This window comes from Micromys minutus (assembly GCF_963924665.1).
Source record: "Micromys minutus genome assembly, chromosome: 7".
Classification (NCBI taxonomy): domain Eukaryota; kingdom Metazoa; phylum Chordata; class Mammalia; order Rodentia; family Muridae; genus Micromys; species Micromys minutus.
Genome location: NC_137976.1, coordinates 57,902,157 through 57,921,403, shown reverse-complemented (window position 1 = coordinate 57,921,403; position 19,247 = coordinate 57,902,157). Strand labels below are relative to the sequence as shown.

The 19,247-nt window shown below is 44.7% G+C and overlaps 1 protein-coding gene across 1 annotated transcript in view; it reads left to right on the top strand.

Annotated features, from left to right (window-relative positions):
* Positions 1-16,552, top strand: part of MYLK (myosin light chain kinase) — a gene marked incomplete at its 5' end in the record, with an annotated part of 169,062 nt that extends 152,510 nt beyond the window's left edge. The window contains 5 exons of the mRNA XM_080918785.1: positions 1,836-1,988; positions 4,222-4,345; positions 10,124-10,253; positions 11,613-11,744; positions 14,555-16,552. Coding sequence (XP_080774911.1) covers positions 1,836-1,988; positions 4,222-4,345; positions 10,124-10,253; positions 11,613-11,744; positions 14,555-14,805 — 790 coding nt within the window. The 3' untranslated portion in view covers positions 14,806-16,552. The remainder of the gene's footprint in view (positions 1-1,835; positions 1,989-4,221; positions 4,346-10,123; positions 10,254-11,612; positions 11,745-14,554) is intronic.
* Positions 16,553-19,247: the final 2,695 nt, after the last annotated feature.

The window sequence follows — 19,247 nt, the reverse complement described above, 5'->3', positions numbered from 1 at the left end:
ATTTAGATTGCCCCCATGGGTTTAAGTCAGCATCTTGCTTAAGAAAAACCATTTGCAATAGTTTATTATTACTCAAAACCACAAGTATATTAACTAGGGTGAGAAAATCCACACCCACCAGCTCTCTACTCTCTGTACTTGCATTCAGCAGAGGGCTTCTCTCGAGGCCAGCCTTCCCCCAGTGTTTCAAGTGGGTGTTGCTCAAGCACAGTGTTCAGGTACAAGCAGATTTCATAAGCTGAGATCTTTTGAATGCTGAACAACTCCAGCAGCTGTCAGTGCATTGTTGTTTATAATGATGGATTAATAAGGATTTGGAAGAAGGATGTTCATAAAACCCTGACTTAAGAGTGCCCTTGATATATTTCATGTGGTTTAGACAGGGTCAGGAGAGAGCTAAGTATACACTTTTCAAACTGTATACTTAGAAACTGAAGAGGTGGGGCTATTTGTTGAAGCATTATTAACAATTTCAAGGGCTGGAGAGATGGCTCAGCGGTCAAGAGCATGTACTGCTCTTCCAGAGGTCCTGAGTTCAATTCCCAGCAACCACATGGTGACTCACAACCATCTTGAATGGGATCTGGTGTGTCTAACAACAGCTACAGTGTACTCATATACATAAAATAAATATATATATATATTCAAAAAAACCAATTCCAAGATGGTGGCAATAGAACACTCATGCTAGACTTGAGGTTCATCTCAGGTTGGGACTCCGGGAGGCCTGCTGGCTTGCAGAAAAGGTGCGGAGGGGTCACAAGTGAGAACACAGTGCGTTCTGCTTGACTTTGAGATCTCTCCCTTCCAAACTATTTTTGGCTTAGGCTCCGGGGAGATAGTAGAGATTGTCTACAACTATGGGATACACATGGTGCCAAATAAACCCTAACTGTGGACTGATCAGCGAACTAGTGCAATGCATACAGCTTTCTTCATCTGCATAGAAATGTGAGTGTGCAGCAGCAGTCAAGGGTGGACCTGGAGACCCAGACTTTAGTTTCACATCTCAGTGTCTGGGAATCCTTGGGCAGGCCACCGAACATGTTCCCTGCTTCACTTGCAGACTCTATGTAATGAAGAAGCGAAAACGACCTGTGTTCTGGGGCAGTGTGGAGATTAAATGAGGTCATCTAGTTCAGATCTGTACACTGCAGGTGGTAAAGTGTGCTCGGTGCCTACTGCTGTTGAAGAGGGGACCACATAGTTGAGAGACTGTTGTAGAGTACGAGAAAAAAGTGTTCTACTGAGTAGGGATAGTGCCCAAGGTCGGTCACTCGGATAGTGAGAGGCTGCACTCTGTCCTCTGCCGCACAGCCTGTGTTCCAGTGTAACATAAATGCCACAGGCAGCCGACACCTCCTCGCTGATTGAAAACCCTCGTGTTTGTTTAGCTAACGTTTGATGAGCCATCCTTGTATGGTGCCTCCCCCAGCGCCCAGCTGGAGGAGTATAAAGTAGAAGAGACTAGAGTGGAGGATAGAGACTAGATGGGAGGAAGGGACACACTGAAGGGCCTGAGATCGGGATAGAAGAGGGAAATGGAGGGGGTTTCTCAGGTCGACTTTATGCATCGTCTATAAATTAATCACGTCTCCCACCTCGTCCTTTATGGTTGATATAAAGGTTGGGGGTACCCCTAGGTGCAGTGAGTGACTGAGATACAGAAGCCCTGTGGATTTCCTCCTGGAGGCAAAGGTGCAAGAGCCATCTGGTGTGTGCTTGGAGTGTAGGCTGAGCCCCACCTTTGACCTCAGCACTCACTTAGAGGAGTCAGGCCCCGCCCCTCCTAGCCCAGCACCCCTTCATTCTTGTTCTACTTCTCTTCTCCCCAGGGTCAGCGGACTTTCCCCCTTCATGGGTGACAATGATAACGAGACCTTAGCCAACGTCACTTCAGCCACCTGGGACTTCGATGATGAGGCGTTCGATGAGATCTCCGATGATGCGAAGGATTTCATCAGTAACTTGCTGAAGAAGGATATGAAGTAATGAGTGGGGACAGCAGTCTATGGCTAGTTCTGGGAGGCAGGGCCTTTCTTTATCTTTGAAGCTCCCTCTTCCTGGTCCCACGTCAGTCCTGTGTTCCCCGAAGAAGAAAGAATGTCCAGTGAGAGCCCCAGACAGTGATTGTGTGGAGTGGTTCCTGATTCCTGGTGTTAGGCACCCCACCCCACTTTAGAAACAGAAACTCCACTGGAATGGTGACCCCTGTGCAAGAGTCTTGGGGAACAAACAGCTTCTCTGTGATGATTGGCCTTTTATAGTCTGTTTGGTTGTGGCCCTTGAAGTCCTGTAGACCCCACAAGCCCTTTTCAAGGCTCACAGGGGTGGGGTTGGGGGAAATGCCTGCCTAATTTACAAGCACAGATAACAGAAATAAGTCAACAACCCATTGGAGGGGCCTCATTATATCCCCCAGATTAATCTGGTTTGGTGTTTCATTCACATCGAAATCATTCCTTAGATACGGTCCAGTTCCTTCTAACACACACATTGGTAAGCAGTGGATGCTGGGATTCCCCTGCCTTTGATGGCCAGCTGTGAAGAACAAGCAGGTTGTGAAACAAACAGCCTTTATCATAGTTGGAGTGAGGCTAGGTGGAAGAGGTGGGCTGGGGTTACACTGCTTATAACTCCATCTGAGTGAAGTCAGCTAAACTCAAGCCAGAAGGTCAGAGGCTCTGCTTGAGAGGCTCTGTGCTCCTCAGGAGAGCCACCATGTCAGGGAGCTCTAGGATGTCATGAGACATTCTGCAAATGAGCATCCAGAGGCAGAACCTGTTTCCAGTACCCCAACTCTACCCCCAGCTCTGAGTAGGATTTGCCAATAGGGGATAGTTGGGGCCATGCCAAGGATGGTGTTGACATAGGTGGGGTGACAGGAGCAAGCAAGAGCCAGCCACCTCCAGGGATAGGTGAAAAGTTCAGAGCTAGCAGGTGACTTCATAACCTGGCTTCCACTTGTCCGCCTGGTCTGTGGCTCCCTGTGCTGTAGCTTCCTACCTCCCATCCTAGGAGTCGGAGAGTGGTTGTTACAGGAGGAGGCTCCTGGAGACCCTCCTAGAGGGCTGTATCTATTTCTCCAAATGCCCATTCATCTGAATCCTCTTGATTTTCTCAGATTCAGACTCCCCGGTGGTATCCACACTTCCTCACAGTGCAGTTTCTGCCTCTTAGTTGTGTCAGAAGTAGGCGTCACCCAAAAAGAATCTGATGTCACGGGAGTCTGGGTTGGTTCCCTGTCGAGGTGAAGGTTTCTACTCCCAAGATAGCTCCCAAACTCTGGCCCAAGGATGGCTTCTATAAGTTAAACTTCATTTGACAGATGAGGCATTGTATGTATCTCCTTTTCTCATCTGCTCTTAAAATGATTTAGCAACCGACTGTATTGGGATTCTCTATGCTCATAAAATAGACTCACCGCAGACCAGTTTTATCAAATAGAGTAAAACATTAACTTCTTTTAAATCCTTGAACCCAGCATATTTTCCACCAAAGACCACTATCTGTCATTTTTTAATGGCAGTGATAAAGTTATGCATGCAAAATGCAGACATTAAAAGATTGTAACTCAACTTAAGACATCATGATCCCTTTATTTAAAGGTTCCCCCACACTGAACCATGCTTCTCTCTAGCCATTTTTCTTCTGTGTTAGCATGTGGTTCTTGGGACTTAGTCTTATTACAATTAAAATGATACCCTGAAATGCTTCTGGATTCCAAAAGCTCTCAGAAAGATGAATGCAGTTCTTAGGCTGCTGTAACTTAGAAGTTGCATAGGATACACCTTTTTGGATTGTGACAGGAAAACCTGATACTTGGCCACAGTATAAAACGTGTGCACTCTGATATTCACACAGGTTTGTCATAATGTTCCACTCTCATCCACAATTTTAGGAGGCCAAAGGGCCAGGCCCACATGTGACTGGCAGAAGGACAAACCTCCCTGGAATATGGGGCTGAGCCTGTGTGCTTTATACCCCTGACCCTCTTGGACTGCATGTTGAGAATCTGCTGGCAGTTAGGTTGGGTCCAGTCGGGACAATCAGACCAAGGGGTGAAAATGGCAGGCATATAGTGCCCCCTGGTCATGGTGTGTAAGGTGGGAACAGGCAGACCTGGGCTGTGTCCCATGTAACCAGGGACAGATGGCATCCGATTTATCATCTCTGAGGTCCCCTCCTGCTCAGAAATCCTCTGATCTCTGCCTCCATCAGAAACCGTCTGGACTGCACCCAGTGCCTTCAGCACCCATGGCTGATGAAAGACACCAAGAACATGGAGGCCAAGAAGCTGTCCAAGGACCGGATGAAGAAATACATGGCAAGAAGGAAGTGGCAGGTAATGTGGACTCAGTGGGTCCTCTTCAGATTAGCTTCATTCGGGCACAGGTGGCCCTAGCTTCACTCCAAGGAAGTTTGAATTCGTTTCTGCAGTTACCTATGTCCAGTGGGATAGTTGATTAAGGCGCTGAATCACTAATGTCCTTGAGCACAAATTCCTTAGCTTATAGGAATCTCCAGACCTGCTTGGCTTTGTCTCCTAGAGACCAGAGAGAGGCCTTGTACAGCCCCCCTCAACCAAGCAAATCTACCAACAACCATGTCTTCCTGGCTGCCAATGAGTAGCAGGAACCTAGAGGGTATCTAGCAGTCGAGAAGATGCTGGGACCCTTAGGTGTGATGGTTACATACTTCCTTGTGGGAGAGAGAGGGAGGGTGCATACTCCAAAGAGGAAAAGATGGTAACTTTAGGCAAGGTTGTTGGTTTTGCTATGGATTTATGTTCTTATCTGTCAAATGGGGGTAACACTAGCACCCAAAAATTGTGGAAATTATGAGACAAATTTTGAAGGTCTTTAGGACAGACCTGGAACATGGTGACATTTTACAATCCTACCTGTAACTAATGTGAATGGGAGGGCTAGCCATGGCTCAAGTTTATTCAAAGAATTTCATGTATGTGTTAGTTTTTTTTTCCACTTGCTATAATAAAACACCCTTAAGGGAAAAAATGAGTTATTTTGCTTCAGAGTTTGAGGCCTAGTCCATTGTAGTAGAGAAGTCAGTGTCAGGAGACTGGGGCCGCTGGTCGCATTGTATCTGCAAGGATGAAACAGATCAATGAACTGCCTGCTTGCTCTCTAGGACCCTAGCCTGTGGGTCCTAGAGTTTTGCTCACCACAGTTAACCTCATCTAGATAATCCCTTAGAGGCAAGTGCCGAGGCAAACCTCACTAGCGTGCCCAGAGGATGGTCCCCTACATGCTTCTAGATCTTAACAATTTGACAATAAGTATTAAACATTACAAATGTGCCTGTGTGTTGCTTTTAGATCTTACCATGTAGCTATTATTGTCCCCACTTACAGACAAACCAAGGAAGAGAGTAGATGAGGGGTATCATCCAGGATTACAGGGCTCAGTGGAAAAGCCAGGAATCGAACCTGAAATCTGGGTTCAAAGTATACAACCTTAACAATAGCAGAACTAACTGCCTCTAATAACAAGATGAGGGCATTGTTATCCAAACCCTAGCAGCTTCTCCGTCTGTTTGACTCTTTCTTTTATCACAGTTGGAACTGTAAATTGTAAAGTTCCCAGGATTCTGGAGAGGACATGGTTTCCATACCCAAGGGATGTACAGTGCAATGTCACATAAAAGAACACAAGCACACCAGGAGTTACAAATGATCAGCAGAACCCCATGACCATATATGTACCTGAGGGTTTTACTACCCATGCCCTGGTTCCCGAAATAACAATTCTGAGACTTAATTAATTAGGAATAAATTCTTAGGCCATAAGCATTTTCTCATTTTCTGACAAGCTTGTAACTATATAAACTGTTAGTTCTAAGTCCTGCCATATGGTTGGTTACCTCTCCTCGGTTTCATAGTCTGTATCCTCAGAATTCAGGGTGAATCTCCTCCAGTACCTCACTGTATCCCAGAATCCCCTTTCCCTACTGGAATTCCCTCCTCCTATTTCCTGCCTAAGCTAATAAACCAACAGATTTTTTATTGACAGGTGATGCTTCCACACAGAACACAGGAGATTATCCTTACACATATATGTGAGTATGGATGGAGAAGGGGCCATTCCACTAGAGTTGACGGTTATAGGAGTCTTCGGGGAAGGAGCTAGGAATGTAGTAGGGGCCACAATTAAAGCCCAGAAGAAATGGAGCAGCAGCCTGGATAGAGAAAATGGCAGGTGGAAACTGGGCCAACCTTAAAACTATGTAGGGCTGGACACAAAGGCAGAGCCTTTAACTGGAGTTCCAGGGCTAAGAAACTGAGACTTTGCCAATATGTTAGGGGGAAGGAGTCCACCATTACACGTGACTAACCACAGTTTTCTTAGAAAACACAACTCAACACATGGGTTAGGAGCTGAGGAGATACCACAAGGGTCTGCAGCTGAAGGGCTTCAGGGACTTGCATCCTAAGCACACGGCAGCCAGAGCCCTCCCACAAGGAGGTCAGTTCTTGCTTAAAAGGACTGGTCTGATCTCCTGACTCCCCTAAATGCAAGGTGGGTTGAAACACCCATCTCCCTTACCACCTGGACCTTTTGGGTCAGAGTAGGAAGTAGTTTTTTAATGTGTCTACAGAATCAAAGTTGCCTTTGTTGATGGTCCTCTCGCCATCAGATGTCTTCTGGAAAGACAGGAAGAGAAGGGCAGCCTTCAAAGAAGCAGGTCTAAGGATCTCGCTTGAATGAGGCATTAGTTAAGAGCAGCCCTGTCACCTCAGAATTATCTGTAAGTGGCTCTAAGCCAGGAGGGTGTTAGGCCCGGGGCATGTAGAGGAGCTGTGGGTGTGGGAGAGAGAGTGGTTCCATCTCGGCAGCTTATCTTTTATTGATGGATTTGCCCTTTACTAGCCATAGGCTTTTCTAGAGGGGCGGGCAGCAAATTTAGAAAAAAAAAACCTTATTTCCCCTTTCTAATTTTAGTGAAAACATTTGGAAATGACTTTTCTGCAAAATTGCACACAAGTTAGTTCACAAAAATCTTACTCAACACGAATGTCCTCGGGCTTCATTTCACTGGGAACAGTTCAGCTGTGCTGACCTGCTGTTGAGTTGCTTCCTTAGGGAAATCTTTCCCACATTTAAACTCAAGTTCCAGAACCTTGGCTCACTCAGAAATAGGGGGCCATGTCTCAGAGCAGCCAAGTGACTGTGTAGCAGGACAGAGAGGACTAGGAGTAGGCTGTCCAGGCAGAGAGAGCATGGGGCACGTGTGGCCATGCTACCTCTAGAAGGAACCTTCTAACAACTCCCCTGTTCTGATAAGAGGCCCCCAAAACAAGTAACTAGCCTGGTAACAAATCTCTCTTTGTGGGTGTAGGTAGGGCACGGGTGTCTAATCATATCACTGACCTTTGGGTAAAGTTATTCTGAAAGAATGTTTTCAGTTCATACTGAAAGCTGAGTGCAAAGTCATGTGTGTGAAGTGTAGCACTTGGGGTAAGTTGGAGAGGACTGCAGGGCTTCTGTCTGCAAACTGGATTTCAAAGAGTGGATGTTGGAGGGGGAGTAGAAAGAAGAGTGGAAATTAAAGGCTGAAAGTTAGATGCATTTATTTTCTAGAAACTGCAGAGACCCTAGAAATGTGCATAAAACCTAACAGGGGATAAAATATTAGCATCTGCTCTATATGTTAATATAGAGATATATTAATGCAGACTCTGCTCTATATTTTTATATAGAAATACTGGCCATCATATACTTGTCAGAGGCTCTGTCATCCTATGGATGTTTTAAAGATATACAGGCTGGTACTTGGGTGGCCAGCTTGCCCAGGTTTACCAGGCATTGTTTAGCTGTTAGCACCGAAAGACCCTAACCCTGGGAGATGAACAGTGGTGGGCCAACAGTCCTGGTCATCTTAGCTGGCTCTCCAAGAGCTGGGAATTGGGACTACATTCGGGAGGCCTGGGCAGACTTTGCTACAGGACCATAGCCTTGGCCAGCCTAACAACAGAGAAGGCAGCTTTCACTAAACAGGCACAAACCAAGAACTGGAACTTGGCTTCAATGATATTTGTTCCAAAATTTCCAAAGGTCTCTGTGAAGCCACAATCAGGTTTCAGTTGAAAGCATGCAAGTCGATTGGACATCCTTTCTATTGGTTTTCAGAAAGCACTTTCCAAAGAATGTATTCTGGTGTCGACTAATTTATTTTTATTATTCTTCCTTACTAAGCCTTTGCAAATAGCTCCACTTAAGAGATTAAATGAATGTCTCTGTCTGCTGGGAGTTTGTCCACATGACAGTGTCTGTTCCTAATGTATTTGCTACTCCTTCTGAATGAATGCTGGAACTTTTGTTTGCCTCTTTCTGATAAATTCACATTAGTAACATTAGTTACAAAATAAAACCAAGAAAGAAGAAAGGGATCATCTCTCTACAGCATGCAGTTAATACAATCCCGGCAAACCCCACTCCATATGTCTGGAATCAGAGTTCATGGGCTCGGGACAGAGTGTGGTTCCTGCTACACAATCCTGTGCAGGGATTGGCAGTCCTAGAGCTGCATGATTAAAATCTTGATTCTGTTGAAAATACAGACACCAATCCTCAGAGAAGGAGGAACTAATTTGGACAAGGTCACAGAGTAATGAGTGGGCAGAATACTGGCCTTGCTGGGAAGGAATCCTCTGAGTTTAATGCTGAGCCCAGAACAAACCAGTATGTGTTGGAAAGAGGGATAGGCATCTGATTAGGGAGTGAGCTGCTAAGATCTTGACTCTACTGGGATGCGTGCCATCTTATCAGTTCCCATGACAAGGTAGGTTCCTGTGAGAAAAGGTGGATTTCTCACACTGCAACCAAAGCAATTGGCAAGTCCACAGGGGGAGCCTGAGGCTGCCGCTTGTTCTCACTCTGCAAGACCAGCACATTCTCTCTCCACCCCACCTGGGAGCCCTGGGCTCTGTGAACTGTGGTAGCAGAGAACCAGGAGCATGCCCTTACTCTATCATGCTGTGTGCAGGAGGAGCTTGGTGGTCAGATATTAAAGCCAGTTTGAGTGCTTTTCCAAAGTGTACCAAAAGAGGTTGTGGCAAGGAAGGCAGAGTGCAGGCTGGAAATGCAGCTACGATTGCAACAAGCAGCTCTCCGCTGAAGACACAGACACAGGCCCACGTAGTACTTGAACGCACGCGTGAGCTCATGCACACAGACACACACGCACACACTTTCCCATGAGTCCTCAACATCCTGAAATTCTTGACTTTTAAAATAATCAGTCTTTTTTACTGAAAACACTGGCTTCCCAGGCAGTCAAAATTGTGAGGCTTCACTGAGTATGTGAAATTAATCCAGGCAGCAAGTGGTTTGGCTAGCACAGTATTAGGTCCACTGAGGGAAGGCAACACGTTGAAGCACAGAAGTTTCACGGTGCGTAGATAGTATATGACAAATCCTTATACTGTTCAGCAAAAGTTTCACCCTCTCCCAAGTGGCCCATTTGGGTGTTTGTCTCAGACACTGGGAGGAACAGCTCTGCTGTGCAGCCACAGACTGACGTTGGGGCCAGCCTGGGTGTTTCTTCAAATCCCTGAAGTATCTCAATCATAAACAGAACTAAATGGGACCTTGGAGACCATCCTGTGTCACAAAAGGAAACTGAAGCCCGGAGAGGTCAAGTGGCTTGCCCAAGGTCGATAAAAAGCTGCTTCGTTTTTCTGGACCCGTGGGGTCTGTAGCAACTATCTCTTTGACCAGCTGAAATTCTATTACAGGCATTGTTTTATGAGGAACAGCCCCACTGGGCCTAGTCAGCAATAAGTCTTTGGAGCTGTCTCAGGCTGCAGTTGCTTTATATAAACTATCCCTTTTATGGGAGTTGAAGCACAGTATGAAAAGAGTTTTTGTCTCATGTTGACCTTGTTTAGTCACATTAACTCGCACATCAGTTCCAGGACCCATTCCATTCTTCGAACATCCTCGGACACGCTGACAGTGTGGGAGAGCGAGGCTGGGCTCACTCCGAAGGCCTTGCATCTCGTTGCTGCTTCTCCCAGCCTGGGCTCTTCACCTCTGATCAGAACTTGCAAACTGGAACCAGGGACACCGCCTGAGTCCAACCTCCGTGTCTCTTTTTCCAGAAAACGGGCAATGCTGTGAGAGCCATTGGGAGACTGTCCTCTATGGCAATGATCTCAGGGCTCAGTGGCAGGAAATCTTCGACAGGGTCACCGACCAGCCCGATCAATGCAGAGAAACTAGAGTCTGAAGGTAAGGCTTCTCCCAGGCACTGGTGAGGGGGAGTTTTGGGTAGAGGAATGTTTTAAGAATCTAGGGTTTAGTTTGGGTATTTAATACGCTCTACAGTGGTAAATTCAGAAGGACTTTTGGGGTTTCCCTGACAACTATTAACTCTGGTAATTATTCTTTAATTGTTAACTATTTTCAGAGCAAAAGCTATTATTTGTTTGCTAGAACCAGACGATTGGCTTCTTTTGCCTACATTTTTTGGAAGACTTAAGAAAGCCTTTATTAAGATCTTTCCTTTTTTCTTCCTTATTATAAATGAGATTTTTTTTTTTTGTATACTGATAGACAAGAATAAATAAAATAAAATCACATATGGTTACATAACATTTTAAAAATATCCTTCCAATTTCTGCTGCCTTATGTTTTTTGTTTTAAAGAAAAATTGGGCCAGATTCCATGACAGCATTCATGCAGCTGAAATCTGTGTGGCCTGGGCAGACTGGTCAGTAGGCCCCTCTTGGAACTGATGGGCGAAATGCTATTCCAGCCATCTCCACAGATGGCCTGGCCTTTGGTATTTTAAACATATACATGAAGACCCTTATCTTTTTGAGGCAGAAACCCCTCATGCCCATGTGAGGAAGCATCTGCTACCCACAGGTGGTAAAGTGAGTCTAGAACTGTTTCATGCACAAGGTAAGGTCGGGCTGCTCTGGGAGCATTCTCATAGCTCGAGACAGTCTGCGGCACTTCTGCTGCTCTTCTAGGTGAGCCAGAAATTGTCTGAAGGGACAGGAAAGGACACAGAACCTCCCCTGGGGCTTGGTTTTCCCTTGGACCTGCCCCACATCCTGGTCTGCAGCTGTGTATCTTGAAAGCTATATTGGTATGGAAAAACCACTCTGGCGAGTTACAGGTGTCCTGGAGCTTTCTCAGAAGCTGGTGATAGACTTGCCACAGCAAGAAGACCAAGCACCAAGATCAGAAAAGTAGTAGATTCTGTCCTCACACCCTCAACCAAATCCTGAAGTCCATGAAGTTCAGCCAAAAACCTTCTTTAAAGATGACTTTCTTTTTCAGTGTGTCAGCATCAGGGAAGGGGGAGGCTGAGCAGCTCCCTGTTTGGGGCACAATGCTCTCTGCTGCCAGAAACCATTTGGCAGCAGGCCAGCTCATCCCAGGAGAAAGTCGTGCTGTGATTCACTTCCCTAAGCTGCACTATTTGCTAAATTATAGCAACTTTAAGTGAAAGAGAGACAGAGAGACAGAGACAGAGAGAGAGAGAGAGAGAGAGAGAGAGAGAGAGAGAGAGAGAGAGAGAGAACACCCAAGAGAGAGCAAGGAATAAAGAAATGACCTGGTCCCCTCTTGATCTTCTAGAAGATGTCTCCCAGGCTTTCCTCGAGGCTGTTGCTGAGGAAAAGCCCCATGTGAAGCCCTATTTCTCCAAGACCATCCGTGATCTGGAAGTTGTGGAGGGAAGTGCTGCTAGATTTGACTGCAAAATTGAAGGTAAGCTGTGGACGGGTCTCATTCTGCACGGGGGTGGCTGCACATGGAGCCCTGGCTGAGATGTCAAGCCTGTACTGCCCAGGGTGATAGGAATAGCTAAACCCAAAGGGACACTGGGTCCCTTTACCTTTGGTCCTAAGGGCCAACCTCCTGAGGCCAGTGCTGACCAGTGACTTCCCCACAGGCTCAGCTGATTCTTCATCTATTCATATTGGCCTCTCGATCTGCATTAACAATGGACACCATGGAACTCCTTAGCTGTGGGACACATGTAATTGACTTTGCAAAGCCACCGAGAACCATGCAGGCTGCCCATAAGTGGCTCTGGAAGGACGGTTGGCACAAAAGTCTGACAACTGGAGTCAGCCAGGTCGAGAGCTTGTCAGCAGGCTGAGTGACCTTGGGTGGGGATGCCCCTCGTTTGTTAAATGATATCCAACATCTGGAGTGGTCCTGGGTGTTCTGTGAGGCCACCTGTGTGGGAATAGAAACCTGTTAATTCCTTAAAGAGGTTTTAGAGTGAAGAGAAAAATGATCAGTTGTAAGGGTTAGGCAGAGCAACACAGGAGTTCACAGTAAGGAGAGCTGGGATCCTACATTCAGGGCCAAGCTCCTGCTCTGGGCTCTGCTTCTGTGTAATTTCCTGTGTATTGTCCCTGCTCCAAGGGGGCAGTGCAGCCACACAGTAATGAGTGAGCAGAGACCTTGGGGACAAAAAGCCTGTCTGTTCCAAGGGTCACAACATTCTGACAAGTGCAGGGCGGGACAGGCCTCTCAACCCCGGCTTCCAGGCTGTGATTACATGTGCCAACCAAGCAGAGGGTTATCTCCCATGGTGCTCCGACCAAGTACAGCAGAAAACCTCCCTAAGGTCATACAGCCAGCGGGGCAGCCAGAGTGAGCCATGTCTTGTACTTCTGTGAGACTGCCCCACACCGGGCTCTCAGAACCTTTTGAGTAAATTAACTTCTGGAACTAGGAAGAGAAGGAAGAAACAATCTTTCTTCACCGTTTTCTTTTTGTTGATGGCTTTATAACAAGGAAACCTAGAGCAGCCCATTCAGGAAAGAGTCTAGCAAAATTACTAGATGGCTGGGAACACAGCAGGAGAACACATGCCTGGCATGTGTGAGGCCCTGTGTCTAAGCCCCTGTGAACCTCTATATACACAGACACTGACTAGTGAGCATGAGGGGTTTTGATTTTTGCGGTGTTTTGTCTTGTCTTGTTTTGTTTAGAGAATGGTCTTGTTGACCTGCTTTGATCAGGCCTTGAGGTAGGTGAGCGATTCAGAGCACTGTGAGAACATTTAAGGGAGCTGCTTAAGGTATGAGAGGCAGCGCTTAGCACAGCGCCGGGGTAGGGACGGCAAAGTGTCAGGGGAATTATCTGAGCAAAGGGGATGTTGGACCTTTACAAGTTTAGTGGGGCTGGTAGGAAGTTCCACACCGTGTCTGGTCTTGTCTATGTGACTGCTGTACTTGAAACAAGTTACTGGGTAGGATCATTAATTTCTCCTGCAGGTTCAAGGAGAAGGGGCTGCAAGCGGCACAACTTAACTTGGAATGTGTGTGTATCTGTGTGTGTGCACGTGCGTGTGCGCATGAATGTGTGCTTGTCATTCAGAAGATGTTTCTGCTCTCAATGGATCTCCTGAGGCTTTTGTCCTTTGAAATTTTGAATGTGGCTTGACAGCCTGGTTATCTTCTGATGAGATTTCTCTTTGAAACGATATCCTTGGTATTCGCATGACTTCTGACTACAGCCCTGATGCAAAACTAAGCATATGGACGCCGTTCTGATAAAAACAACATTTTCTGACTTGAAAAGAATGTGAGAATTCTTGAGCTTTGTGTATAGTTTTATATGCCAGGGGCTACAGGTTTTTTGTTTGTTTTTTGTTTTTATCTAAAAATACCTCTACAAAATTTAGGAACAAGTCAGTTGTAATACATTACATATTTAAAGATACACATAAGCAAAACTGGTGGTGGATATGTGCACACACGATTCTAAAATATATAATACACATGGATTTCTATGCTTTTAATCCATAGATTTTTAACACTGGTGTTTATAGACACATGACTACACATAAGGGCAGTCAATGGGATCTGTCCCTAGAGACATACAAGCAGATTACCTGTTTGGGAATCACACTAAGATAGGTTTTCTTTCTCTTAGCAGTATTATGTACCAGGTCCTCTGTCTGACATTTCATATAGCTATTACCTGCTGTGTGGAGTTAATATTTGCATACTATAAATGAATCCATTTTAGGTTTGCAAATGAACTGTTTTCACAAATTGGTATCATACAACTATCACAGCCTAATTTTAGAATGTATGCCATTCTTAAAAAGATCCCTTATAACTGTTAAGCTTGCATTTGTTTAATTTCAAAACATTTTACTTTCATAAAGAAGATGTCTAGCCTTACCTTTAAAATGTGGACGGTATGTCTGGAGTGCCCAACAGTATCTAACAATGTCGAGTGGTAAAAATCATGAGCAATTCATGGTGCACACCTGTAATCTCAGCACTCAAAAAGGCTGAGGCAGGGGAGTTGAAAATTTGAAACTAACCTGGGCTTCATACCAAGCCCCTGTCTCAAACGAAAACAGACTTAGAATATTCTATTTGAGGTTTCAGAAATGAGTCTTCGCAGCATATGTCCACAAATATGGAAATATGCCTTAAGGGCCAACCTTGTGTTTTAATCAACAGAGACACCTTGAAAGCCACTTGATTGAGTTAATAAGAATATCAGATAACAGATTCTATAATTTGTGCTCTCTCCCTGTGATGCAGGATACCCAGATCCTGAGGTTGTCTGGTTCAAGGATGACCAGTCCATCAGGGAGTCCCGCCACTTCCAGATAGACTATGATGAAGATGGGAACTGCTCACTAATTATCAGCGACGTCTGTGGGGATGATGATGCCAAGTACACCTGCAAGGCTGTCAACAGTCTCGGAGAAGCCACCTGCACCGCAGAGCTCATTGTGGAGACCATGGAGGAAGGAGAGGGGGAGGAGGGGGGAGAGGAGGAGGAGGAGTGAAGCCAAGCCAAACAGAAGTAGTACCTAAGTCATTTTAAAAGGACTGATTCCTTAAAGCTCAAAACAACTCAAGCTAAAAAGGCACCTGGTGTGGTAGATTTTCTAGTTAGGCTATTTGGAGGCTGATTGGAGCAGCAGCGGTTGGTACCTAGGAGCGTTACTGATGGGCATTACTTTGAATTAGATAGCATCTTAAAACACTAGTGCAGCTAGATTCCATTCGGGGGAGATCACCAGCAACTTGCCTAACCAATTTGATTTTAGAGAGAAAAATAGCTAAAAGAAATACTCACCTGGAAAAAGTCAGACGTTTCCCAATTTAATGCACCCTGAAAAATAAAGTTGCCATCAGAGCCCTGAACCTCCGGCTGCAGCTCAACCCAGATTCCCTGGAGATAGAATGCCCACCGCCTCCCGCCCAAAGCAGAGAACCAGCCTCTCCCATCCTGCAGTGTCTTATTCTGACTCAGGAAGCCATTGCCTTCCCAGTCCACACTTTCAAACTCTCCCTTGCTCTCCCCAGTCCACCTGCTGGGTTTCCTGGCTCTGATCCAGGCATGCGTGGCAGCAAAGAGGACATTCCTTATGTTTCTTCCATCCTGAAACCAGGTTCTCCTGCTCATGGATGACTCTGGCTTCCTTGGGGGGTGGGGGGGGGAGTAATCGCCTCTCCTCTAAAATCCTTAGGAAACTAAACTTGCAGGCTTCTGGCAGCTTCAGGCATTTGCAAGAGAATTAATGAAGGAAAAAAAAATCCATGCTAATGTGCTTCCCCACTTAAACCAGGACTCCTGTTTGTGCTGTTGAACTGTCAGCCTGCATGTGCAGGAAAGAGCCTTACGCCCAGTTGTAGAAAGCCCAGTTTGCTGAAGTGCTGGTTTTAATTATTTATTGGGCACTACGAAACTGCTGTCAGCTGGTGAGCAACCGTGGGACTCGGTGGACTTTGGGATCTCCTTCTAGACAGTCTGAGTTAATACATCTTCCTTGTCAGCACTCTCCTGCTTGGCCTGCCTTCTAGGGTCCACCTTTGTTTTTCTTACTGAATCTGCATCACCTTTGCCCCTCAACTTTGAGCTACATTCTTAGACCTGCTCAGCACACTCAAACTTACATCTTTAGCATTTTTTAAACTCTCTTTCACGTCATTGGCACTTAATTACTTTTTCTTATAAAACTTTTTGGAGGTCATAAACAAAGACCATAAACTCATATCCTAGTATGTTTCCTCTGCGTGTGTGCGCGTGTGTGTCTACATTCCAAATACTTTTTTCTTTTCCACTGTTTGTAAAGTGCAGCAAATTAATATTTCAAAGGATGTTTTAGTAGTGCCTTAAAAACCAACTTTAAACTACTTCTGTGCAGCGCCAGCATTACAGATTTGATACGGCTTCGTCTTCTCGGCCTCCATCCTCCCTTAGCTGTTTGCTGTTGCTAAATTGCCAGTATTTTTCCTGTTTTGCTTCTTAAGCAGTTACAGTATCTTTTATTATCGTCACAATATTGCCACGGTTTATTATAATAAAGGGGTTTTAATTTGATTTAGAGCATTCAAAGTGTTTTTCATCACTTTGTGTTTATGTTATAACCTTTGTGTGTATGTTGTGTGTATGTGTGCATGGGTGGTTATACGTGTGTTTATAGGAAAATGCCTTCTTGGGATTGTGTTACTGTTCTCTCGGTTTATTATGCCTTCCAAATGGTGAACGAGAATGCTATGACTGTAGTTAACTCACAGTTTTTAAATAAAGGATACCACAGTGCATGGTGTTTGTTCAATCTTTGTAGACTTCTCTTTTTTTTTCATTACTAATTGTAAAGTCTGTGGATTCATCTTGGCAATTACAGTCAAACATTGTGCTGCAATATTATGAAGAATTGGCTTCTGGAGCTGGGGAGATGTCTCAGCTGGTAAAGTAACTGAGCTCAGATCTTCAGCACCTGTGTCAAGGCCAGGCTCAGCAGTGTCACCCGCACTGTGGAGGCAGAGATGGGAAGATAGCCACCCTAGCTAGTCAGTGAGCTTCGGGTTCAATGATAAACTCTCTTTTAAGATAGATAGATAAATACATACATACATACATACATACATACATACATACATACATACATAATACATACATACATAATACATACACACATACATACATACATACATACACACATACATACATACATACATACATAATACATACATACATACACACATACATACATACATACATACATACATACATACATACATACATAGGTACATATATGCATAGGTACATATATGCATAGATAGATAGAGACAGAGAGACAGGATGGAGAACAATTGAGGTGGACAACAGATATCAACATCTAGCTGATACATAAACATTCAAACATGCACACACACATAAACATGAGAACTGGCTTATAAAGTCCTTCTCTAAAAGCTGCTACTTGCTGTCATTGGTAGCTTGCACCTCAGCTTCACTGTCTAGTAAGCTGACATAATGATAACTCCTCACTCATCAGCTGATATCAAGAGTGACCAAGATCATGCATAGTCCCCGGGTCCATGAAAGTCCCTACCTGGCACACAGGGACTGAGTTTATGCCAGAAATCCTCTCCACCCTGAAGGGACTGATTGTATACCTGGGGAAACAAAATAAATATTTGAGAATGTTATAAGCCGTGAAAAATGGAAAGATTTTATATATTCTGCTCCAAAGAAGGATCTTGTGACATTAAAATTCTTAAAGAAGAATTGGATAGTTTTTTTTGTCAATTTGACACAAGCTAGAGTCATCAGAGAGGAGGGAGCCTCAATTGAGGAAAATTCCATGCAATCCTACTGTAGGCAAGCCTACAGAACATTTTATTAATCAGTGATCAATGCAGAACAGCCCAGCCCATTGTGAGTTTGCAACCCTGGGGAGGTGGTTCTGGATTCTAAAAGAAAGCACACTGAGCTAACCAGTGAGCAACATTCCTCTGTGGCTTCTGATCCTGCCTCAAGGTTCTTGCCCTGCTTTAATTCCTGCCCTAACTGCTTTTGATGGTGATGGTTACATGGAACTGTGAGCTAAATAAAACTGTCCTTCCCTGAGTTGCTTTTGGTCATAATGTTTCCTCAAAGCAATAGGAACCCCAACTAAGACACCTGTGCAAGTGTATAAAATAACCAATAGGAATAACGATGCCACAGCCACCCTATTAAAGAAATGGTTGACTTCCAGTCTCAAAGCGCTGTGTTTCTCATCACAGAGGGATTAAAGCTTGTCTGACCTTATTAGGCTTCCTTCCAATCAGTAGTTATCTCAGCTTGACTTTAGTCATATTTAACCTTTATCCACCCCCAAATTCTCTTTTAATTGCCTATTTACAAAAGCAAATCCACATTCATTTGCTTCTGTCTGCATATTAACCACAGAGCAAATAGGTTGCTATGCAGAAGGAAAGGCTAGAGACATACTATTTCAAAATTGTCTAGAAAGCTCAAAGCAGAGACCTGTATTTTCTGGGGCACCGGAAGATGAAAAGTGTCAGAAATAGGAAGTCACCAGAGTAAGTAGAAGACCAGACATGAGCTGCTAAATATAAGCAGTTATTCTATATTCCTCAGGACCTCTGTAGAGCTGATTATAAAGGGACAGGTTTTTTGTTTTTTTGTTTTTTTTTTTTTAAGCTAGAATCCCTTGGGATGAAATATATCATAAGTTTGGAAGGTGAAAGTAACTTTCTGTAGAGAAAAAAGCCATGCTGACAAAAAGTCAAGTTCATCACACATTTATACCTGCTCCCACCTCTCCCAAGCCATGATGAGTTCAGCCTCTGCTCTAGGTAAATGAGTATGCTGTCATCTGTTGTCATGGACACCTAAATGATGCAGAAGTCAACCTGTCTTAAAAATACTAAAAGGGCTAAGGGCTAAGAGGGAAACTCCAGTAAATGGAAGGTCAAATGGAAGCCTTCAAAGCCAAAGCCAAAATTCCAACCAGAAGATCAAAGCAGAGGAAAGGGTTTCTGAGAGTTAGGACAGACAGGGTGGAGAGCCCAGTTCTACAGCTCAGACACTTCAATAGCATCCATGTGGAGGGCAGCAAAACCATAGCATTTTTAAGACAGGTTGACTTCTGTAAGTTGACTAGGTGTCCATGACAACAGATGACAATGTACTCATTCACCTAGAGCGGAGGCTGTTGCTCTCCACTTACTCTAACTTACTGTCTTAACCATGATCTCCCTGGAGAGTGAGTTAACAAACTTCTGTTCTCGGTGAGTTTGTTCATAGACTACTTAATGCCATTTATACATGTCACTGTAGTTACATTAATTCTCACATAAAGCAAAGCAACTCTGGTGCCGAGGAAAGTGGTTGTTTCTGTGGGAGCTAAGCCAAGAGAAGTACTCAGGTCTGGTACAAAGAACACCCGTGTTATCCCTCAGACCTCCCCAAACCTTATAAAACCAG